Source organism: Macrosteles quadrilineatus, unplaced genomic scaffold (genome assembly GCF_028750875.1).
Source record: "Macrosteles quadrilineatus isolate MER2022 unplaced genomic scaffold, UCM_ALF_1.0 Scaffold_2__2_contigs__length_208266976, whole genome shotgun sequence".
NCBI lineage: Eukaryota > Metazoa > Arthropoda > Insecta > Hemiptera > Cicadellidae > Macrosteles > Macrosteles quadrilineatus.
The window spans coordinates 132,058,207-132,076,560 of NW_026542595.1; the positions used below are offsets into that span (position 1 = coordinate 132,058,207).

General features: G+C 33.5%; 3 protein-coding genes across 6 annotated transcripts in view; 2 read left to right on the forward strand and 1 right to left on the reverse strand.

The window, feature by feature from the left end:
- The window catches only part of LOC128988042 (peptidoglycan-recognition protein SB2-like), a 27,650-nt gene extending 18,476 nt beyond the window's left edge, over window positions 1-9,174 (reverse strand). The window contains exon 1 of one of the 2 annotated variants that reach the window (XR_008490325.1): window positions 9,055-9,172. The gene's annotated coding sequence lies outside the window, so the exon portion shown is untranslated. Of the gene's footprint in view, window positions 1-9,054 lie in introns of both variants that reach the window. The other variant, XM_054409224.1, reaches the window with a different exon arrangement.
- LOC128988041 (uncharacterized) overlaps window positions 1-9,889 on the forward strand; it is a 13,316-nt gene extending 3,427 nt beyond the window's left edge. The window contains exons 2-6 of one of the 2 annotated variants that reach the window (XM_054409222.1): window positions 1,091-1,217; window positions 2,429-2,606; window positions 4,542-4,781; window positions 6,473-6,869; window positions 9,609-9,889. In XM_054409222.1, the coding sequence (XP_054265197.1) occupies window positions 1,091-1,217; window positions 2,429-2,606; window positions 4,542-4,781; window positions 6,473-6,869; window positions 9,609-9,665 (999 nt within the window). In that variant the 3' untranslated portion in view covers window positions 9,666-9,889. The remainder of the gene's footprint in view (window positions 1-1,090; window positions 1,218-2,428; window positions 2,607-4,541; window positions 4,782-6,472; window positions 6,870-9,608) is intronic. The other variant, XM_054409223.1, reaches the window with a different exon arrangement.
- A 3,320-nt stretch (window positions 9,890-13,209) lies between these two features.
- The window catches only part of LOC128987662 (uncharacterized), an 80,245-nt gene continuing 75,100 nt past the window's right edge, over window positions 13,210-18,354 (forward strand). The window contains exon 1 of one of the 2 annotated variants that reach the window (XM_054408630.1): window positions 13,210-13,563. In XM_054408630.1, coding sequence (XP_054264605.1) covers window positions 13,260-13,563 — 304 coding nt within the window. In that variant the 5' untranslated portion in view covers window positions 13,210-13,259. The remainder of the gene's footprint in view (window positions 13,564-18,354) is intronic. The other variant, XM_054408631.1, reaches the window with a different exon arrangement.

Here is an 18,354-nt window from a genome sequence, read left to right on the forward strand (position 1 = left end):
AGACAGACAGACAGACAGAAATTTAGATGAGACTTGTTTCGGCTTCTTTAATGTATAAAACGTAAAAATAACCTAAAAATGTATGATTCTGAGCAATGTACAGACAAAACTCTAATTTTATTTATATAGATAATACTACTTATTAATACTCAGAAACTGGTACTATTCTCAAGTACTTAGTGGCCCCATCACATTCATCCTTAAGCACCTCACCTCAAGCATATATTTTTTCTGAAAGAGTATTCAAGCTGGAGAATAAATCGATTTAATGTTTTTTTCAAGAAAAATTTTAAGGTTATCGTACACTATGGTCAAATGTGTATAGTACTAGCTGAGTATCCGTCCTTCGTACGGGGTTAGCATATAAAATGCTTATTGCAGTTATGGGAGAGGATACGGTTTAAGACAATTTGGTTCTTTTAATTCATAAGTATGCTATAGCACATCTACCACTGCACCTAAACCAGTTAGCTGTTGTCATAAATGCAAAAAAATAATATGAATCGAGCTATTATTATACCAAATTTCAACTCTGTCGGTTTAGTATTTTTTGGCGTTTACTTGTCACAACCATCCATTCATCCATCCATACATCCAAACTTTCTCACTTATAATATTAGTAGAATAGGATTTAAAGCTTCGACGGGCTATTAATTAACAGCTGTGTCTAAGGAATATGTCGGCCTTAGTCACTAACAAGACTACAAGATCGCGCCGCGCCACTCATCATACACTCATCTCCATTCATACTTGGCTTAAAATACCTACTTTGTATGGTCGCCATTTCAAAAAAAAGTATAAAGTAATAAAGTATAAGTAATAAGTATAAGTAATAAGTAATAAGTATAAGTATTAATACAACAAAGTAACTGAAAATTAAATAAAAATATGTACCCTGACAATTATTGAAACCAGGGAAAATATATATCCCAACAGATATAAAATCAAGGTTTTTCAGTTGCCCTGACAAGATCGCGCCACTCATTCTACACTCATCCTTCACTCATATTTGGGTTAAAATACGCACATAGTGGCGTCCCCATCTTAAATAATTGATTAATTGATTAATAGATCTTTTGTGGATCACCAGGGTAAAAAAATAGGAAGAGCAGAGTTGGAGGGAGATAGAGACGAAGCAATGACTGCTACATCTTGGAAAGACGACAAACCTTGGAAATTAGATCCATTGTCGGAAGAGTATGAAAGGCCCAAAGAAGGTGAAGTGGAAGGATTTTAGTTTGTAGGATAGTTAATTATTTATACTATTTTTTTTTATAATCTCGCTTTCAGCCTGCGCTGCAACTAACCTCCAGTGGTCACGTGTCACTAAAACTACCATATCTCAGTAAATACTCGTTCAATCTTGAAAAATAAGGTGTCAATCGATTTGTATAAGAATTGCCTTAAAAGAGTTATTCTTGTAAAATCAACGGTTTCTAGTTATTTAAGAAACAAAATTGTAAATGGCCGCCATTTTGTTTTATGATTTTGGAAAATCGTCATAGTTTTTTGGTTGCTTTGTCTAGTTGTAGTAAAGGTTTTGTGCACTGTTTCCATTTCGTATGTTTAACCATTCTTTAGAAAAAATTAATAACATAAAAAAAACAAAATGGTGGCAGTGTGAGTAACTAAGGACTTCCGGACAATTTAAATATGATATTTAGGTATGTTATTTACCCAGAAGCAATGCCCAAAATATTGGTAGAGAGTTCTGGGACACTCTGTATACAGGGTGAGTTTCTACTGACGCCCATAACTTCTTCAATGGATTCTAATGATCAAAAGGAACAAAATGTTGCAATAAACCCATAGTCCGACTCCGAACCGTTTGGTCGTAATTGAGAATTTTGTGTTTTCTAAAAATATTGGACTTTCTGTCATTATTTACTTTATACAAATAAAACCAATTAATCTATCGATTTATATTAAAAATAATTTTAAAGGGCATTCAATTTGATATAAAAACAAGGTTACATGAAACAATAATAAATTACATACATAAATAAAACCAATTAATTCATGTAATCAATTAACTCACCCTGTTGATAGAGCAAGTTAATTGACTGGTGTATTTGTCGGAGCGGAGAGTCAGTGCCAGTCAGTACCAATATAAGTGAACTCTGTATACAAAGCTATTGATTTTCTTTAGAATATAAATGCAACCATCCAAAACCCAAGTATTTCGCTCTAACCATGATTTAAATAAAACTATTTTAAATGTATACTAAGGTCCAAAAGTTTGTATTAATAATGAAGACGCTTAGCCTTGTAGAGGCTACTTAATTAAAATTATGAGCCTACATAAAAAAAAATACTAATCAAATGTTAACTCTATAAAAAACAAGTCAACTGCAAAAACTGCTTTACTACTTATGCTTTCGCACAAATTATACTTACTTTGCTAAAGCTTGATATTTGATGCTTTCAGATACAAATATATCTGTTAAAATACTTATTGTACAGGATGATATAGTATCTGTACTTGACCTCGCCACGAAAGAACTTCTTCCACCCCTCAGGGATGAAGAATATGTTCAATTCCGGAGCATCGACTACTTATACAATGAACGCTTAATATTCTACTTGGCAAACAGCTGTATTATGAGGTAAATGGTAAATATATTATTGTATTAAACTACTAGCTTGCCCGTCACACGTTGCTGCAATTTCAAGAAAGTTACCCATTTAATTTTAAATCTCTGGAGGTATTTAACATTTTTAGAGCACTCGATTTTTTTTTTATTTTTAATAATACATATTATTTATTATCTAACTTATCAGTAAGCCTAAAACGTAATTTCACTGTTTTTTTTTTTTTTTTTTTTTTACCGTCAACCATAGGTTGATTCATCTACGGTAACAGAATCTATAATGAAATATTGGTTTTTATTTTACGAGTAGGTTTGGCTCTCCAACCAAACTAATCTGCATTATTTTGGTCTTAAATACAAGGTATGCACGCACAGATTTTCCATCAAGCATCGATATCCATTTATTTGACGTATATTCCGCGTCATACACAAAAGCAACTTCCTCCTTGTACATTTCTTAGGGGAGTTAAATTAATTTGGGTTTTCTTTTCCGAGTTCGTTTGGCTCTTCTATGACCGATTTTCATAATGTTGGTCTTAAATACAAGGTATGCACGCACAGATTTACTATCAAGCAGTGATGATTTCATTTAATTACTGTATTTCTCGAACAAAAAACATAAACTTGATTTTTTATCGAATACTTACTCCAATTAAAGATGTATTTCACCAGTTTTAACTACATTAATATATATATATATATATATCTATGTATATATACATATATACATACACATATATATATATATATATACATATATATATATACACATATATATATATATATATATATATATATATATTGGTCTAAGAACCCTCAGTAAAATACCAGCTTTCATTTGAGTGATTAATTATTAATATTGGATGTACCATAAGTTCGCTGCTGAATCACGAACAACCCAAATTGTTCCAAAACATGGAGCTACTGTATTTATCATTTATCGATGGTTTTTGCTTGAAACCTCAAGAGTAACCGTCCAAATCAACGTGTTTCACCTAGGTTTAATTATTTCTCAAGTCAATGACACAATCTTACAATGAACTAAACTACTATATACATGGTTGTATGGTTCAATGTATGGTTTAGCTGTCGATAGTGTAAATTCAAAAGTATCCATCTGTTCAAATGTAAACAAATCTTTTCTCCAAAAGGATAACATGGGAACTTTAAAGACCACTAAAACAGAGCTCTTAAATTTTATTTCAACCTTCCCGGGGGAGTATATAACAACTTCCCAAAGATTCATCACGATCTGATGGCAGTTTTGGTAACGCATAAAGGACAAACAAACGACAAACAAACTAATACCCTCTTTTATACTTATAGATATACCCTTCGCCATAGCAAACCTGCAAACTAAGTGAATTTCCGCTTTCTGGTTATATTTTTACTAAAATACTTCAATCTAAATGTCAGATTTAAAATAAAATTAGGTTTATTGGGTAATTGCGACTGCTGCACAGGGGAGGCAATAAAGTCTGTTTGAAGATAACAGCTTAACTTAGTATGATATAAAGAAATTGTAAGCTAACTACGATAGTTCATAAATTGTCACACACCTCTTATCTTCTCAAGAACACAATCATTAACAACAAAAGTGATCTGTATTACAAGTCTGTACAACTGGAATGACAACAAAAAAGGATTTGTTACATTTTTAAATGCTTTATCACTAAGGTGGTAGTAAACTATTTTGATAAGCCAATAATTAATTAATAATTCGTATAACCATAAGCATGTTAAATTGGTGTGTTTACAATTTCTGTACAGTACACTTGAGAATCTAATTCGTGATTGATGGAATCTAATTCGTGATCGATAGAATCTAATTCGTGATCGATGGAATCTAATTCGTGATCGATAGAATCTAATTCGTGATCGATAGAATCTAATTCGTGATCGATAGTGATCAGGATGGTGATTACCAAACCAATTTTCAATTGATTTCAGAGCTACATTTGATGAAGATTTCCAACTATCCAAAGAAACAATTATAGTAAACAACACAGGTGACGAGCGGATAAGCTTAGCTGTTGACTGGGTCAGCAGACATCTTTACTGGATAGAAGAAAATGGCCAGCGTATCATAAAATCTGATCTGGATGGTGAAAATCAAAAGATAGTGGTGCAAAACTCGAGAACCTACAGCTTCACTTTTCCCAATAACATTGTCGTGGACCCCTGTAATGGGTAAGGTTAAGTTTAAATTAGCTTTTGCAATATAATTTTATATTACGAAATTAGTGGAAAACCTTAATATCATAGTAACTCTGTTTTTCAGAATTTATTTTACAATCTGTTCAAACAAATATGAGAACAATAAGTAAAATAGGTAACATAAAAAATAGCAGGAAGCAAGCACCTGTTCATCAACAAGTCTTGCCAAATAAAATGATTTCTGCCGGCCGCACACCTGATACAGCACGGCACGGCAAGGCGAGGCGAGACGTCTTTGCCTCGCCTTGCCGTGCCCGATGGAGATTTGAGATGCATACGGCACGGCATGGCAAGGCGACTTGAGCACCCACATGGTCGATCCCATGGTTTCAGTAAAGTGAGACACTGTGTGTTATGAGGTTGTTTGTACATTTTGTGACACTTTGTACTACACATTTTGTGAGAATGGATGCAGAAGGCGAAGAAGAGGCTGCTGCCATCGCTGCTATATGGTACCATTGACTGTTTTGTTTATATAGTCAATGATGGTACCTAATGAATGTAATGGATGATCTCCCTAACAGAGAATCGTTGGTGCATCCCATCAACCAAAAAAGGACTTGAAACCATTCATTGCAGAACTAAGAGCAGATCAGGAAAAAAATCATAATTACTAATCGTTGGAAGTGCACACCGATTTTGACAGGGGCTGTCACTGCGCTGAACGTGGTGTCGATCCTCGCGCATGCGCAGATCGTTTTGCCTCAAGCCTTTTGCCCGAAAGACGAAAATTGAAAAGGCAGAACAAAGCGCCGTATGGCGCTGTTTTGCCTTGCCTTGCCGTGCCCGATGATGTGTGCGGCACCCCCATTTGAAATAATAGAAATCTAGTCGCATAAGGCGCCTTAAGGCAAAACGTCGCGCCGTGCCGTGCCGTGCCGCATCAGGTGTGCGCCCGGCCTTATCCAGTTAACTATTGTATCTATTGTACGGGTTGGTTTCTGCCACTTTTACCTAAATTTTATCATACTATTCAAGACAGATAGGTCTATGAGATTATTGCCAGTACACATAGAAAATTCCGAAGAGAGATTAAATTGACAACTTCATGTAATTGATAAGGGTTAGACAACTGACATCATCATGTTAAGGAATTCCAGATTTAACAGCAACCCCACTACCAAATTTCTCAAAATTATGCTAGAGGTTAATTCATTGGCACATAAGTACGGTATGATGACTGAATGAATGAAAGAAAAAATCAAACTCACAATGCTTAGGGGTGGGGTAGTAAGAACGTGCCTTCTCAACCGATTTTTTTCTCAAATAAAAACATAAATATTTATTTAATCTGCCTTGCACTGGTAAAATCGCAGAAGTTTTTACCACAAGTGATTCATCGACACGATTTTAATACTATCTCAATGTTCTTCAAAAAGGAGATGACACCAGTTAACTCCGATGATGTACTGGAAATATTTTATTCGTTGAATAGTCAAATCATATTTCGTAATCTGCACAAATTGTAATTTTATTTTTACCCTTTTTTAGGCCCAGTACTCATTAAAACAAGCTATATGTTAAAGTTTTGACAATTTCAGTCTATCGTAGTTGGAAGAACTAGCGTGTAAGCCTTGAAAGTAACCGCCGATTTTGACGGGGTTCACCTAGTTTAATATTATCATAACAATTAAAAGTGTAAAAATATTTTTCTTTGATTTCAGATTGGTATTTTTTGTCAGTAACTATGCAGTTTACAAAATAGAGTCAAATGGAGATATTAAACAGATTGAAATAGATGGAAATCATCCTGGAGAAAGGGAAAGAGGTGTAAGAACGATAGCACTTGACAGAACTAGGAAATATATTTATATCTCCGGGGAAGAAATAAAAGTGGCTGACAACACTCATTACTTAGCAAGAGTCCGCTATGATGGTAGTCATATTAAAGAATTTCCCATGAAGGGCATGAGTGATATCTTCAGCATGGATGTGTTTGATGATACATTATATTGCGCTGAATTTAAACCCGAAGTTGAAGAACGCCTGTTGTCAGTTAGTACGACTATATCTGATAAACTGTCCCCTACAAAACTGTTCGTACCACGAAGATATTACCAAGTAAGTATAGTAGTGTACCTGTTGCTCGAATTCGAGCAATTGTTAAGTATTACATGCGTTATTTTAAAACGAATAACAGTCATAATTTATTGTGGCTTTAAAAGATTCGACTTAAAGATTATGGAAATACTCAAGATGTACATAACAGTTCGATATAATCAACATTTCTTGTAAATATCTTATAATTTTTCAAAAGCTGATCTTGTTTTTTAGTGGTTTCTACAAATGGCCACTCATAGCCGCATAAGGTTGTCCATAATAATGATTATAAATAAAAAAAATATATATTTCTATTTCTTCTCCTTTGTAGTGTTCTGCGACTTTCCTATGTTTCCATAGTTTGCAAATCGGCTCTTTCAATGATTATTAAGAAACGCAGCACAGTGTCTCACGTTTAATTTCTGACAACAGCTGGAGTCATAACAATGTTTGTTTCTCATGTTAATCTTATGGAGAAATATGAAACTTTAAAGGGCCTCGCTCTCTAATTATTTCCCTAAAAAGAAAGTTTCCTGCACAACTTCACGTTACGCTCTTTCCAATGACACCAAAAACATGTCAATCGGTTCAGTAGTTTCGGAGGAGTAATTGTCACAAAAAACCTGCTTGCGTATTAAATAAGTAAATAGATGATGTACTCTAGTTGTAATAGAACATCATTAAAAATAGTTGTATACATCATAAAGATTCATCAGTGTACTGTCTAATAATAAAATATAAAAAAATCAAGAGCTTAAATATCTATTTACTGTAATTTTAAAGTTCATAATTAATTGCAAGAGAAAACTATTTTAGTTTTGTTTATGAACTTATGAACTTTCTTATGCTAATTGTTTTCATTACACTACTTAATCAATAGTTAGTCACTTGAACAGTTGGTATATAGTCTATAGTTAGTACCCCCGAAATGTAGTAAAGTCGAAACACGTATCGTAAGAAAATTCTACAAGCTAATTCTAAAATTAGCGAGTATTTTAGCGAGTTTTTCATTAAGGAAATAAGCTATTACCGTAGGTCTCATGGTAAGACCTAACCCCGGGACTAATTTACTTTATCGTTTTGAGGACCCCAGAGGCCAAAAACCCCTTCCGTTCAAATTCATAAATATAATCATATGTGTCCGTTAGTGCGATAACTCAAGCAAAAATCATCTGATTTTGGTGTAATTTGGTACAAACGTGTAGACCCACGATTATTTCACGAATACTAGAAAGGACACGGTATAGATCAAAAACATAAACAAATGACGTTTTTGGCCCAAAAGTAAACAAAACCATATGTTAATTAATGCCATAAGTATAAGGATTTTGTTTACTTTGGGGCCACAAACGTCATTTGTTTAAATGTTTATGATCCATACCGGGTTTTTTAGTATCCGTGGTTTATTTGAACGAGTTTGCGAACCAACATGATCGGACTATGGGAACGGAGGTATAGTCGGGTTTTGGAGGTAAAAATACGGGTTTTCCATTTTTGACTAAAAAACATAATATTTAGCAATTTCTTTCTTAACCATTTTGTGGAACTTAAAAGATAAATAACTCAATATCCTGAAGTGTTGTTGGAAGCGATGTTGTTGAAGCAACATTTTAAAAAAGATATTTAACGCGTTTAAAAAAAATTTTGTATTCGCGTTGATTTATAATGAGTGTTGAGGCCAAAGAGGAAATTTAAGGCCTTTTAAAACAAAAATCCTAACTCTAACCTCTTATGAAATTTTATGCTAATTCCTGAGACTTGATTGCTGTGAAAAATAACAAAACACAATTTATGACAAAAGGAAATGTATTAAAGAAAATAACTATTATGCTTACAAATAAAATGAAATAACCCTTAAATGAAAATAAAAGTGTTACAAATAATATTTAAACAATTTTAAATAAGCAATAAGACATTGCTGCCAGGTAGGATGGAACCCGGGGCTGTGAGATTGTAAGTCCATTGCTCTGACCACTAGACCACAGATGAGTTGAGGAATTAAGCTGCAGTGGCTCTATTAGCCTCAGTTAGTGACTACTGTACTGTATTGGAGCTTGTTCAGGATTGCACAATTATGTACAGCACACTGAATATAAAGGTTTGTTGAAAATATGCAGGGATACTGCTGACCCTTGGAATATTAATTAATAATGAGAAAGGGATGCTGATGACCCTTGAAATTAATGTCTATAAATGTCTGACTCACGACTACATGGTGAACAATCTTCTCTTCAGTCCAAGCACAAAACACATGTCACATTCTGTCTCTGTCTCTATCCACTCTCTGACCACTGAAGCAACCGTTGAGACCGTCCAGCATGACCATTGTACCCAACCTGGCAGCTTACCCTATCTATGAGTGATTTACTTAACTAACTACAATGAATGAATGAAACCATTTCATGAGAATTATTCTAACAAATGGAGTACAAAGTTTTAAATATTTATGAAACTACAAATTGAGTTATTAAGATGAAATTAATATTTTTTAAATACAATAAAATAAAATCTACTTAATTTTAATTAAATAAAAAGATGCTTAATCAATGAGAATTATTACCTCTGATACGAGGGGACCCGTGGGTAGGTTGCGCAGGTTAATAGGGTCAAAACGTGTTTTCTAGGCAAATTGAAACCAGATTTACCCATGTTAAAGTAATTTATCTAACTGAATCAGGTCACAGTTTTCAAAAAACTTTCCTATTTAAAATACACTATGGACTGTACTTGTGAAAACAATAATCTTTGACTCTGTTGCAGAGCATTTTTGACTTCAAGATATACGGGCCGAGGATTCAGAAGTGTACTTGTTCATAGCTGACAAATAGTAACATTTTGTACAGAAACTAAACTTTAATTTACCAAAATATATCTTTTTCGATATTCACTAACAGTTTTATAGAAATATATATTGTTTTTTAATAAACAGTAAATTTATAACTTGAGAAGTATTGTTTCGCGTTTTACCCCAAGATCATTTATAACTATTTCATCTCTGTTGATGAAAACTATGTAAAATAAATACAAAACATAATAGCTTTTTTATTCCTCTTTTATTAGATTCTAGCCCGAAAGTGTTTTACACATTACTTCAGTCTAGGTCTAGAGGGATTTGCGTCAATATCACTTACATAACATAATTGGTATTTGGTGGGGTTTGAACCAGGGACCTCTAGAAGCGAAGACCTGCGCTATACCACTAGACCAGCTTGCCATAGACTATAGTGCAATGTGAGTATGCTAATGGAAGTATGAAAATGTGTGATAGCATTTTGAAAAGTTACTCTTACTTAAAAGAGTATTTATTTGAAACCCGAGCTATATTTTAAAATACTCAGGGTACAACCAATCAGTAAGTTGACATTGGTGTAATACAAAATATACGTTTTACCCAAATTTCATTATCCCTGAAGCTCATTATACTAATTCCACTATAAGCAAAAACGTTAAGAAAACAAAACCATGATCTTATGATAAAACAGCATATACAAACAGCTAATTTAAGTCAAATTCCACCCGTATCATTGATCATTAAATTTAGATTTTTTATTCACACTTATCATTTATGTATAAAAGCCACTAATGAAATATTTACACACTTACCATTGATTAAAGGAACAAAGGTAAACTACGTACAATCAATAATTACTATTATAATATTCCACTTTAGTTTTGGTTGCATAAAGTATTAAATTATAGTAATGGTGGGGTGCACAGAAGGAGCCTCCCCGAAGATTGTGACCATTACACACTATGAACGACATCACAATCGGGCGCACCCCGGGCAACGCTGGCATGTCAGCGGCAAATCCTTCTACAACCGGACGACTTCGAAAAATGAATCTGCCTAAACGGTCTTTTTCAAGGCCATTAGTAACGATCTCGATTAATATCGAGGGAATATCGAGAGACAAAGAAGTACATGCGAATGACAAATCGGTAGCTAATTTTTGGAAAAGCGAAGTCTGATTTCCGGACACGAAAAGTAAGTATAGTAATAGTCAATGGTACAACTCAGTTTAATTGAATTCGCTTTGGTTCAATATTTATCAGCTGTGTAGTAAATACAGCTACAGAATCTTAATTATTTCTTACATTAACATACGACAAACAACAAACAGAGATACATTCGATTATATATAGACAAGAGTATTTTAGGGTGGCGAAGCCCTACAAAATGGGTTGTGCCGCGGTGCATAATGTAACATTGCAATTACAGTTGCGTTCAAACAGCCGTGGTACCTGATGGATAAGGAGACCCTAAGGGTTTCCATGGTTTCTCCTAATCCGTCAGGTGCCACGGCTGTTTGAACGCACTGTAACTGTATAAATGTTGAATGATGTGATGTGGACAAATGTGTTGTGAGGTATTTATGCTTAACTTATTGTCTAATTCAAGTTGATTCAAAACTAATTTGAGAAAGATGGAAAGATGAAATTTAAAAGTTCTTGAAGATGAAATAATACAGAAATAAATAAATATTGGGTTAACTTTTAATGTGTTTCAAAAAGTAAATAATTTTATGTAAATAAACTGAAATGAAAGTACTTGAAATAACTTAGTACTTTAACATTTAACACCATTGTCAGTGTAAAGGAAAAGTTTTTGTTACTGAATTGCATGCAAATTGCTGAAGTAAGTGGATTGATGTTTTGTTCATATATCACCCACGAGATTCAATTATACTTTTCACCATAACCACTGGGAAATAACAGACGCTATTTAAAAACAGGGAATTGAGAGAATTAATTGAGGAACCAGATATTGTGGGAGTGGTTAAGAGTAGAAGGTTGAGGCGACTGGGCCACATTCAACGCAGAGGTGAGAGGGAGATGATAATACAAGTGATAAGAGGTACGCCGGAGGGAAGGAGACCATTGTGAAGGCCAAGGATGAGATGGGTTGAAAAGGTTACAAAGGACCTAAGGAGTATGGAAGCAGACCTGGAGCTGGCAGAGGACGGAGGATCCTGGAGGCACATGGTTGGCGAGGCCAAAGACCGCCTTGGTTTTCAATGGCCACAGGAGTAAGAGTACGTAAGTAATTTAAAAGAGACTCTTTTTATTTTATAGCTCTTACTTAACACTATACTTGTTCAATCTAAAGCCTATATTGCTAGAAAAATCACATAGCCTATTAAATATACAAAATGTTAATCTCGGTTTAATTTTGGGGTTTAATAGCATATTGCAACTACTATAATTCTCCCTTCAGGTAGTGCTGTAAAATATGTTTGGAGTTCCCCAACCCTCCTAATACCTCTGTATTATTCAATCTCATCCCATCTTGAGACTTGTGGTAAAAGGCTAAAAGCTTCAGTAATGTTGTGGTGCGGCTTGCCGTTACATGATAATAATTCTGAAAGTCTATTGTTTTACCTTACAAAGAGTCGTAAAATACTTAAAGAATATAATATATTATACCACTTTACTTTTTAATCACTAGTAGTTCCTTTGTTAAGGGATAGTTTTAGAATATTCTTTAATTGAATCTAAATTTATGATTGTTTATGACTAACTCTTACTACTTCTACTATACACAAATATTGAGGAAAGCCAGCTCGGTATGTTGTTTGTGTCAGGGGGTTGAACAACATAATGTATAGTTAAATCTTTATTCCTAAACAATTCTTCATCCATTTACGAACTACAGATTACATTCCATATTTGAACCGTTATGAAGAAAGTTTGCTAGCAGCACTGGATCTTTGAAAGTGAATTCTAGAAATAATTGAAACAAAAGACACAAAGCCGTTAAGGAAATCAAATTTTTCGTTGCCATTCGCAGGTACGCTGAATCGTGAGCTTTAAAATGACATCTCAATCGTGAAAATCGTTTAGTAGGACAGCTGAAAAGGGGTGTAATAGCGAAACCCCATATTGCACCAAGTTAATAGATATTTCGGATATTTCGGGATATTTCGTGTCCCTGTACATTTTAAGCGGTATATCAATTTTACACATTCCTAGCTAATATTTGATTCGGAAAACTACATACATGTTATGGTAATATTGAGAAAATGGTTGTAATACTGCAGATGTAATATGATCTTCATTTTGAAATATATCTTTTTCCTTTGGTAAATAAACACACCATATTTTATAACCGTAAAAACTAGTAAATTTATCTATTTTAGTTGGATTGAGATGGGATTAATATTATATCTTTCACATACTAAAAAACTTATAAAATAACTCAAAAATCACTCAACTTATCGGAAAATTATTAAGACATTTGGATCACGCACCCTAGTTTTAAGGAGGCAAATTTGTATAATGTTTCGTACCATGTTTTGCAAGTTGTTTTTATTCTATCGCTTTGTGTGTAATATCTGACCCACTGAGTGATTTAACTCAAGGTCAAAGGGTCGGTTGATAGTGTGAGTCAGCTATACAGTGGCATCAGCAGTCATGAAAACAACACTTCTTCTATGTATATACGTGAGTTTCGCTCTAGCTCCTACATTTACTAGGGCAAGAATCGTAGTTGTCCCAGGAAGTGGTAGTTCTCCTGAAGATAAGTTGGGCCGCAATGAGGATGAGTTGAGCCGCAATGAGGGTACATTGAGCCGCATCGAAGACAAGTTGAGTCGCATTGGTAATACGTTGGTCCGCAAATCTACCAAATACATACATTCAGTAACCCCAGTTACTCAAGAAGATTTCAACCCAACATTGATTGACACAGAAGCATCCCCCGCAGAACGTAACCAATGTAAGTCTAACAAATACTAAAGATTTCAATTGTACGAGGTCACCATATATTTATTTCAAATTTTAAAATGTTATATTTGTTTATGAAATGGAAAACAAAATTGTTATGTTTGCAATAGGTTTTATGATATGGCCTACACTAGCAGCAAAACCCGATTTTGCCCGGGTACAAATACAATGTACAATAATGGTTATAGAATCAGGGTTTTTCCGTTTCATAGATGTACACAAATCTTGGTATCATTAAATCTAGATTTAAATATGGTAGAACATTAGGCCTATAGGCCAACTAGCTACTTTCACGCATTCCCATATTTTATTTTGAAAGTATAAAAAACCATCCTAGAACACCCTATAAATCACATTTCCTAGATCACTCTAAGCCGTCTGAAATAGGGTACAAAAGAAGTAAATTTTTTCACGCACACTCATATTTTTTGCTATATTTGGCACGATTTAGACCATTCACTACCTTTCATCAATGAACATAACCCTGTGATTAATCAAGACGTGACCGTCTATGATCCCGTATCTAACGAGACAAAGTTTTTTTTTATTTAACAACTCTGAAACGACCACTTGTCGGGTTTTCATGATTATTGTGTTGAAAGAAAGATAATTTTGAGAACTAGGGAATGTCGAAGTTATAATTTTAGTTTAGGGTTTCAGTTTCTTAGAAATTAAGTTTTAATTTTTCAAGTCTAGCAGCCGACGCTAACATTCTAGACTAGCTTTTGGTATAATGCCATTTAATTAAATTTAAAAGTTCAACAAGGCCAATATACAGATTGTCCCAAAAGTCCCGGACCGGTTTAATATTTTCTAAACGACAACAGATAAATCAATAAAATTTGGTACATCAACACCACACCTAAAAATCTACTTTTTTAAGGAAATATCAATTTTCTGTCACATCATGGGGACGTCCCGCTAGGAGTCAGAAGGAAATCTTAAATAGAAGCATAGATTGACATGTACATCACATTAAAGGTCTTTACTAGCAGAATATAATGCCGCAAATTTGAACTCAAACGGACAACCGAGTCAAGAAAGACAGAGGTTCAAAGATTCGTTTAACATTGCTATTTTACGCTTACTCCTCGGGGGGCACAGCCCTAGGAATTGGAAGAAAATTGTTAACGTAAACATAGGTCGATATGTACATCAAATTAAAGGTCTTCACTAGTAGATTACAATGCCGTAAATTCCAGCTCAAAAGAACGCCTGAGTAAAAAATGGCAGTCGTTCAAAGATTCAAAATGGCAGATTCAAGAAATCTTTGAACGGCTGCCATTTTTTACTCAGTTATCCGTTTGAGTTCAAATTTGTGGCATTAAATTCTGCTAGTAAAAACCTTTAATTTGATGTACATGTCAACCTATGCTTCTATTTGAAATTTCCTTCTGACTCCTAGCGGGACGTCCCCATGATGTGACCGAAAATTGATATTTCCTTAAAAAAGTAGATTTTTAGGTGTGGTGTTAATGTACCAAATTTTATTGATTTATCTGTTGTTGTTTAGAAAATATTAAACCGGTCCGGGACTTTTGGGACAGTCTGTATAATAAATTCTTTTAATCCACAAGCGCTTTCAGAAACTATGTTTCCATCGTCAGGCTGTGTTTAAACTCAGCCTGACGATGGAAACATAGTTTCTGAAAGCGCTTGTGGATTAAAAGAATTTATTATATATTGGCCTTGTTGAACTTTTAAATTTAATTATACACGAGGTGTTAGCCCGTCCTACGTACGGGAATTCAGTAGTCAGTTAAAACCGTGTACAATTCAGATCAGCTAGTTTAAAAAAGACAAATGTTCTTGCAGTTTTAATGTGAAAAATCATCTTTAAACAAATGTTGTGCGACCAAATATGTTTTTATGCATTTTAAATACGATAATTTTACAATAAAACAGCAATTCTGCAATTTTTACGATATGAAAAGCGTTAAAGTGAGATTTGCAGCCGATTCGCACAGACGCACACTGATTATAAGTAGCATACAGTAGAGAGAGTAATAGCTTTGACTATTAATACAACACTTCTTTATCTTATACAACTTCTGTATCCAATAGTCAAAGGTAATAGTCAATTGAGAAGTGTATAGACAACGATACTACCTTCCATAGCATACCTGCCTCTTCCATAATTATTATCACCACAATACAACTAACTTACTATACACAATTTCCAGTAGGTCTGAATAGAAACGACCTAAAATAAAACGATAATATCCAATAAAATTCACAGTACACATAATTTAACTTTGGTGTCCTAACATCAAAACTAATCGTCACACCTATCCTTTATATCAATTTCACTGCATTAATTACTAAATAAATAAGTCTAAACAAAGAAAAGTAAAAACAATAACAATTTGTTTTTAACAGCTGGAATATAAAAAGTAAACACGATAGTAAAGCTAATGACGTAATTGTCAATGTTTATTATCCATACCGTTATCAGTTCGTTCTATCCTTGATAATTACCCTCCCTCATTGAATAGTACATCGTAATTTCCCATATTAGTTAATTTAAACTACAATATATTCATAGTTTAAATAAAAGTGATATTTTCACGTTTGGGGGCGCTGATATAGGCACCCCCAAACGTAACCACAACTGAACACGATTTCATAAAACATGTTAACATTGTTATTTTTCTATTCTTTCCTTGAAAAGTGGAGCAGTAAAATAATTTGCATTTATCATTTTTTTATTGAGACTCGTGTACAGAGCCTTGATTTGTACTGTGGTTTAATTAATTTTGGTCCAAACTATTTTAAACTGTGGTCTAATTATCTCTACTAATCTGACTTATTTCCTATAATCAATGACAAAATAAGAGTAAATAAAATAACCTCATAGTAGTCGAGTAAATCCGTACGAGAACCCTAAAAAAATTGCTTTAAATTGTTTTATCGGTTATTTTGACTTAGAATTACGTGTATTTTCCAGGAAAAAAAGTCTAATGAAATCGGAGTCTCGGAAGTCCAAAATTCAAGATGGCGTCCAAGATTTTGGTCAAATGTGTCCGTTAGCACAATAACTCAAGCAAAAATGATTCGAATTCGATGAAATTTGGTACAAACGTGTAAATCTACATTTATTTGAACGAGTTCGCGAACCAGCATGATCGGACCATGGGATCAGGGGTTTATGGGGGGTTTTATGGGGTAAAAATTGGGTATCCCCATTTTTTACCCTAAAAACGTAAAATTTTGCAATTTATTTCGAAACCATTTTAGGGCTCAGAAAAAAAAACAATTTGGTACATTGAAGTGTTGTCATGGGCCTAATACCTAGTTACAGAGAAAATTAAAAAAAAAAAATTAAATTAAAAATTCCTAAGTTATTCTTACGGAGAATAAGAAAGACTTGTTGTTGTGTGTGTACTATATTTTTAATATATTTTTTATCAAATTTGGAAAATGCATTTGTTTTATACTAAACTATTTAACATTTTACTAAAAACACTTTTTTACTCTCCCTGTCGCAGCAAACCGAAGTACTAGTTAAAGTAGTGCTATTTAAATAGGGAATAATGATATTTTTAATGTGATATTTTAGTGTAAATTCAATAAGGCAAATTGAAATTCACTTAAGGTGCAGGTTTGCTGTGGTGGGGGTAATTTAATTTCTGACTATTTTTTGCTTGAAAAATCCAATAATAGGTCTTAAAATAAAGATCACAAGCTTGCTAAAATTCAACATACATATTTTATTTACTTAAATAAATATCTATAAATTTTTAGCCCGAAAGGATTTTTTAGATAAGAATAGGCATGTATTAATCGGGAATCTGAGCTATCATAAAGCCACATTTCAGCCCAATCTGACCAGTAGTTAATGCGTGATTGAACTTCAAACAAACAAACTGTCACATCTATGATATTAGTAATAGTATAATATAGTCACACTTTATTGTGGTTAGTAGTAGAGCATTATACAAATAATAAATCATAATTTTCATCAAGTTGTACACTGTTATGATCACTTTACGAACTGTCACATTGTTCTCCAAGCTGGTAAAGTCCACAAGCTGTAGTACAAGGTAACACATACTTTGTTGCAGGAGCATTGCAAATTCTTGCAGCCAGTAGAGTAGTTGCAGTGAAAAAATCTTAAAAGAATCTCTGGAGCGGCACTTTGGGTCATCGAGTCGTTTTCATTGTTTATTTTTTTTCAGCAGAGCATCTCAACATTATTTGTTTACATTAATTGAAAAAACTCCTCAAATGAATAATAGTTCTTTTCTTTTTTTAGCAGTTGATTCACTAGATTTATGAAATAATTTTGGTTTATTTTACTTTTTAATTTGGTAGGAAAATGATTCAAAACTTTTGATCACATGAAGGTTTCCTTTTTTTAGGTTTTTCATAGAAGCTGAGATTGATAAATTTATATAAATTTTATTTCTAGTTTCATATGAATGGACATTTTTTTATAATTTCCAAATTTTCTTTTAAAATTCAGAGATAAATTCATAGATATATTTCTGACTTACTACCGCGAAAAGGGGAGTTGCCTTCATAATAATTAATAATAATTTTAACCTTTACATACATTTGGTTCTCAAAATGGAAACTATAACAGAATTCGTAAGATTACAAAACAAATCTTCAATTTTAAACTAGAAAAGATGTGCAATGTTTGACAGTATGATTTCAGCTCTGATTTTCGTTCTCCGGGCTCAGGCCAAACCGTGTGCACGCGTTTCCATTTGTTATGTTGTGTTATTGATTTAATCATTATTTTACAATTGTATTTTTCATTGACACATCAAAAGCAACT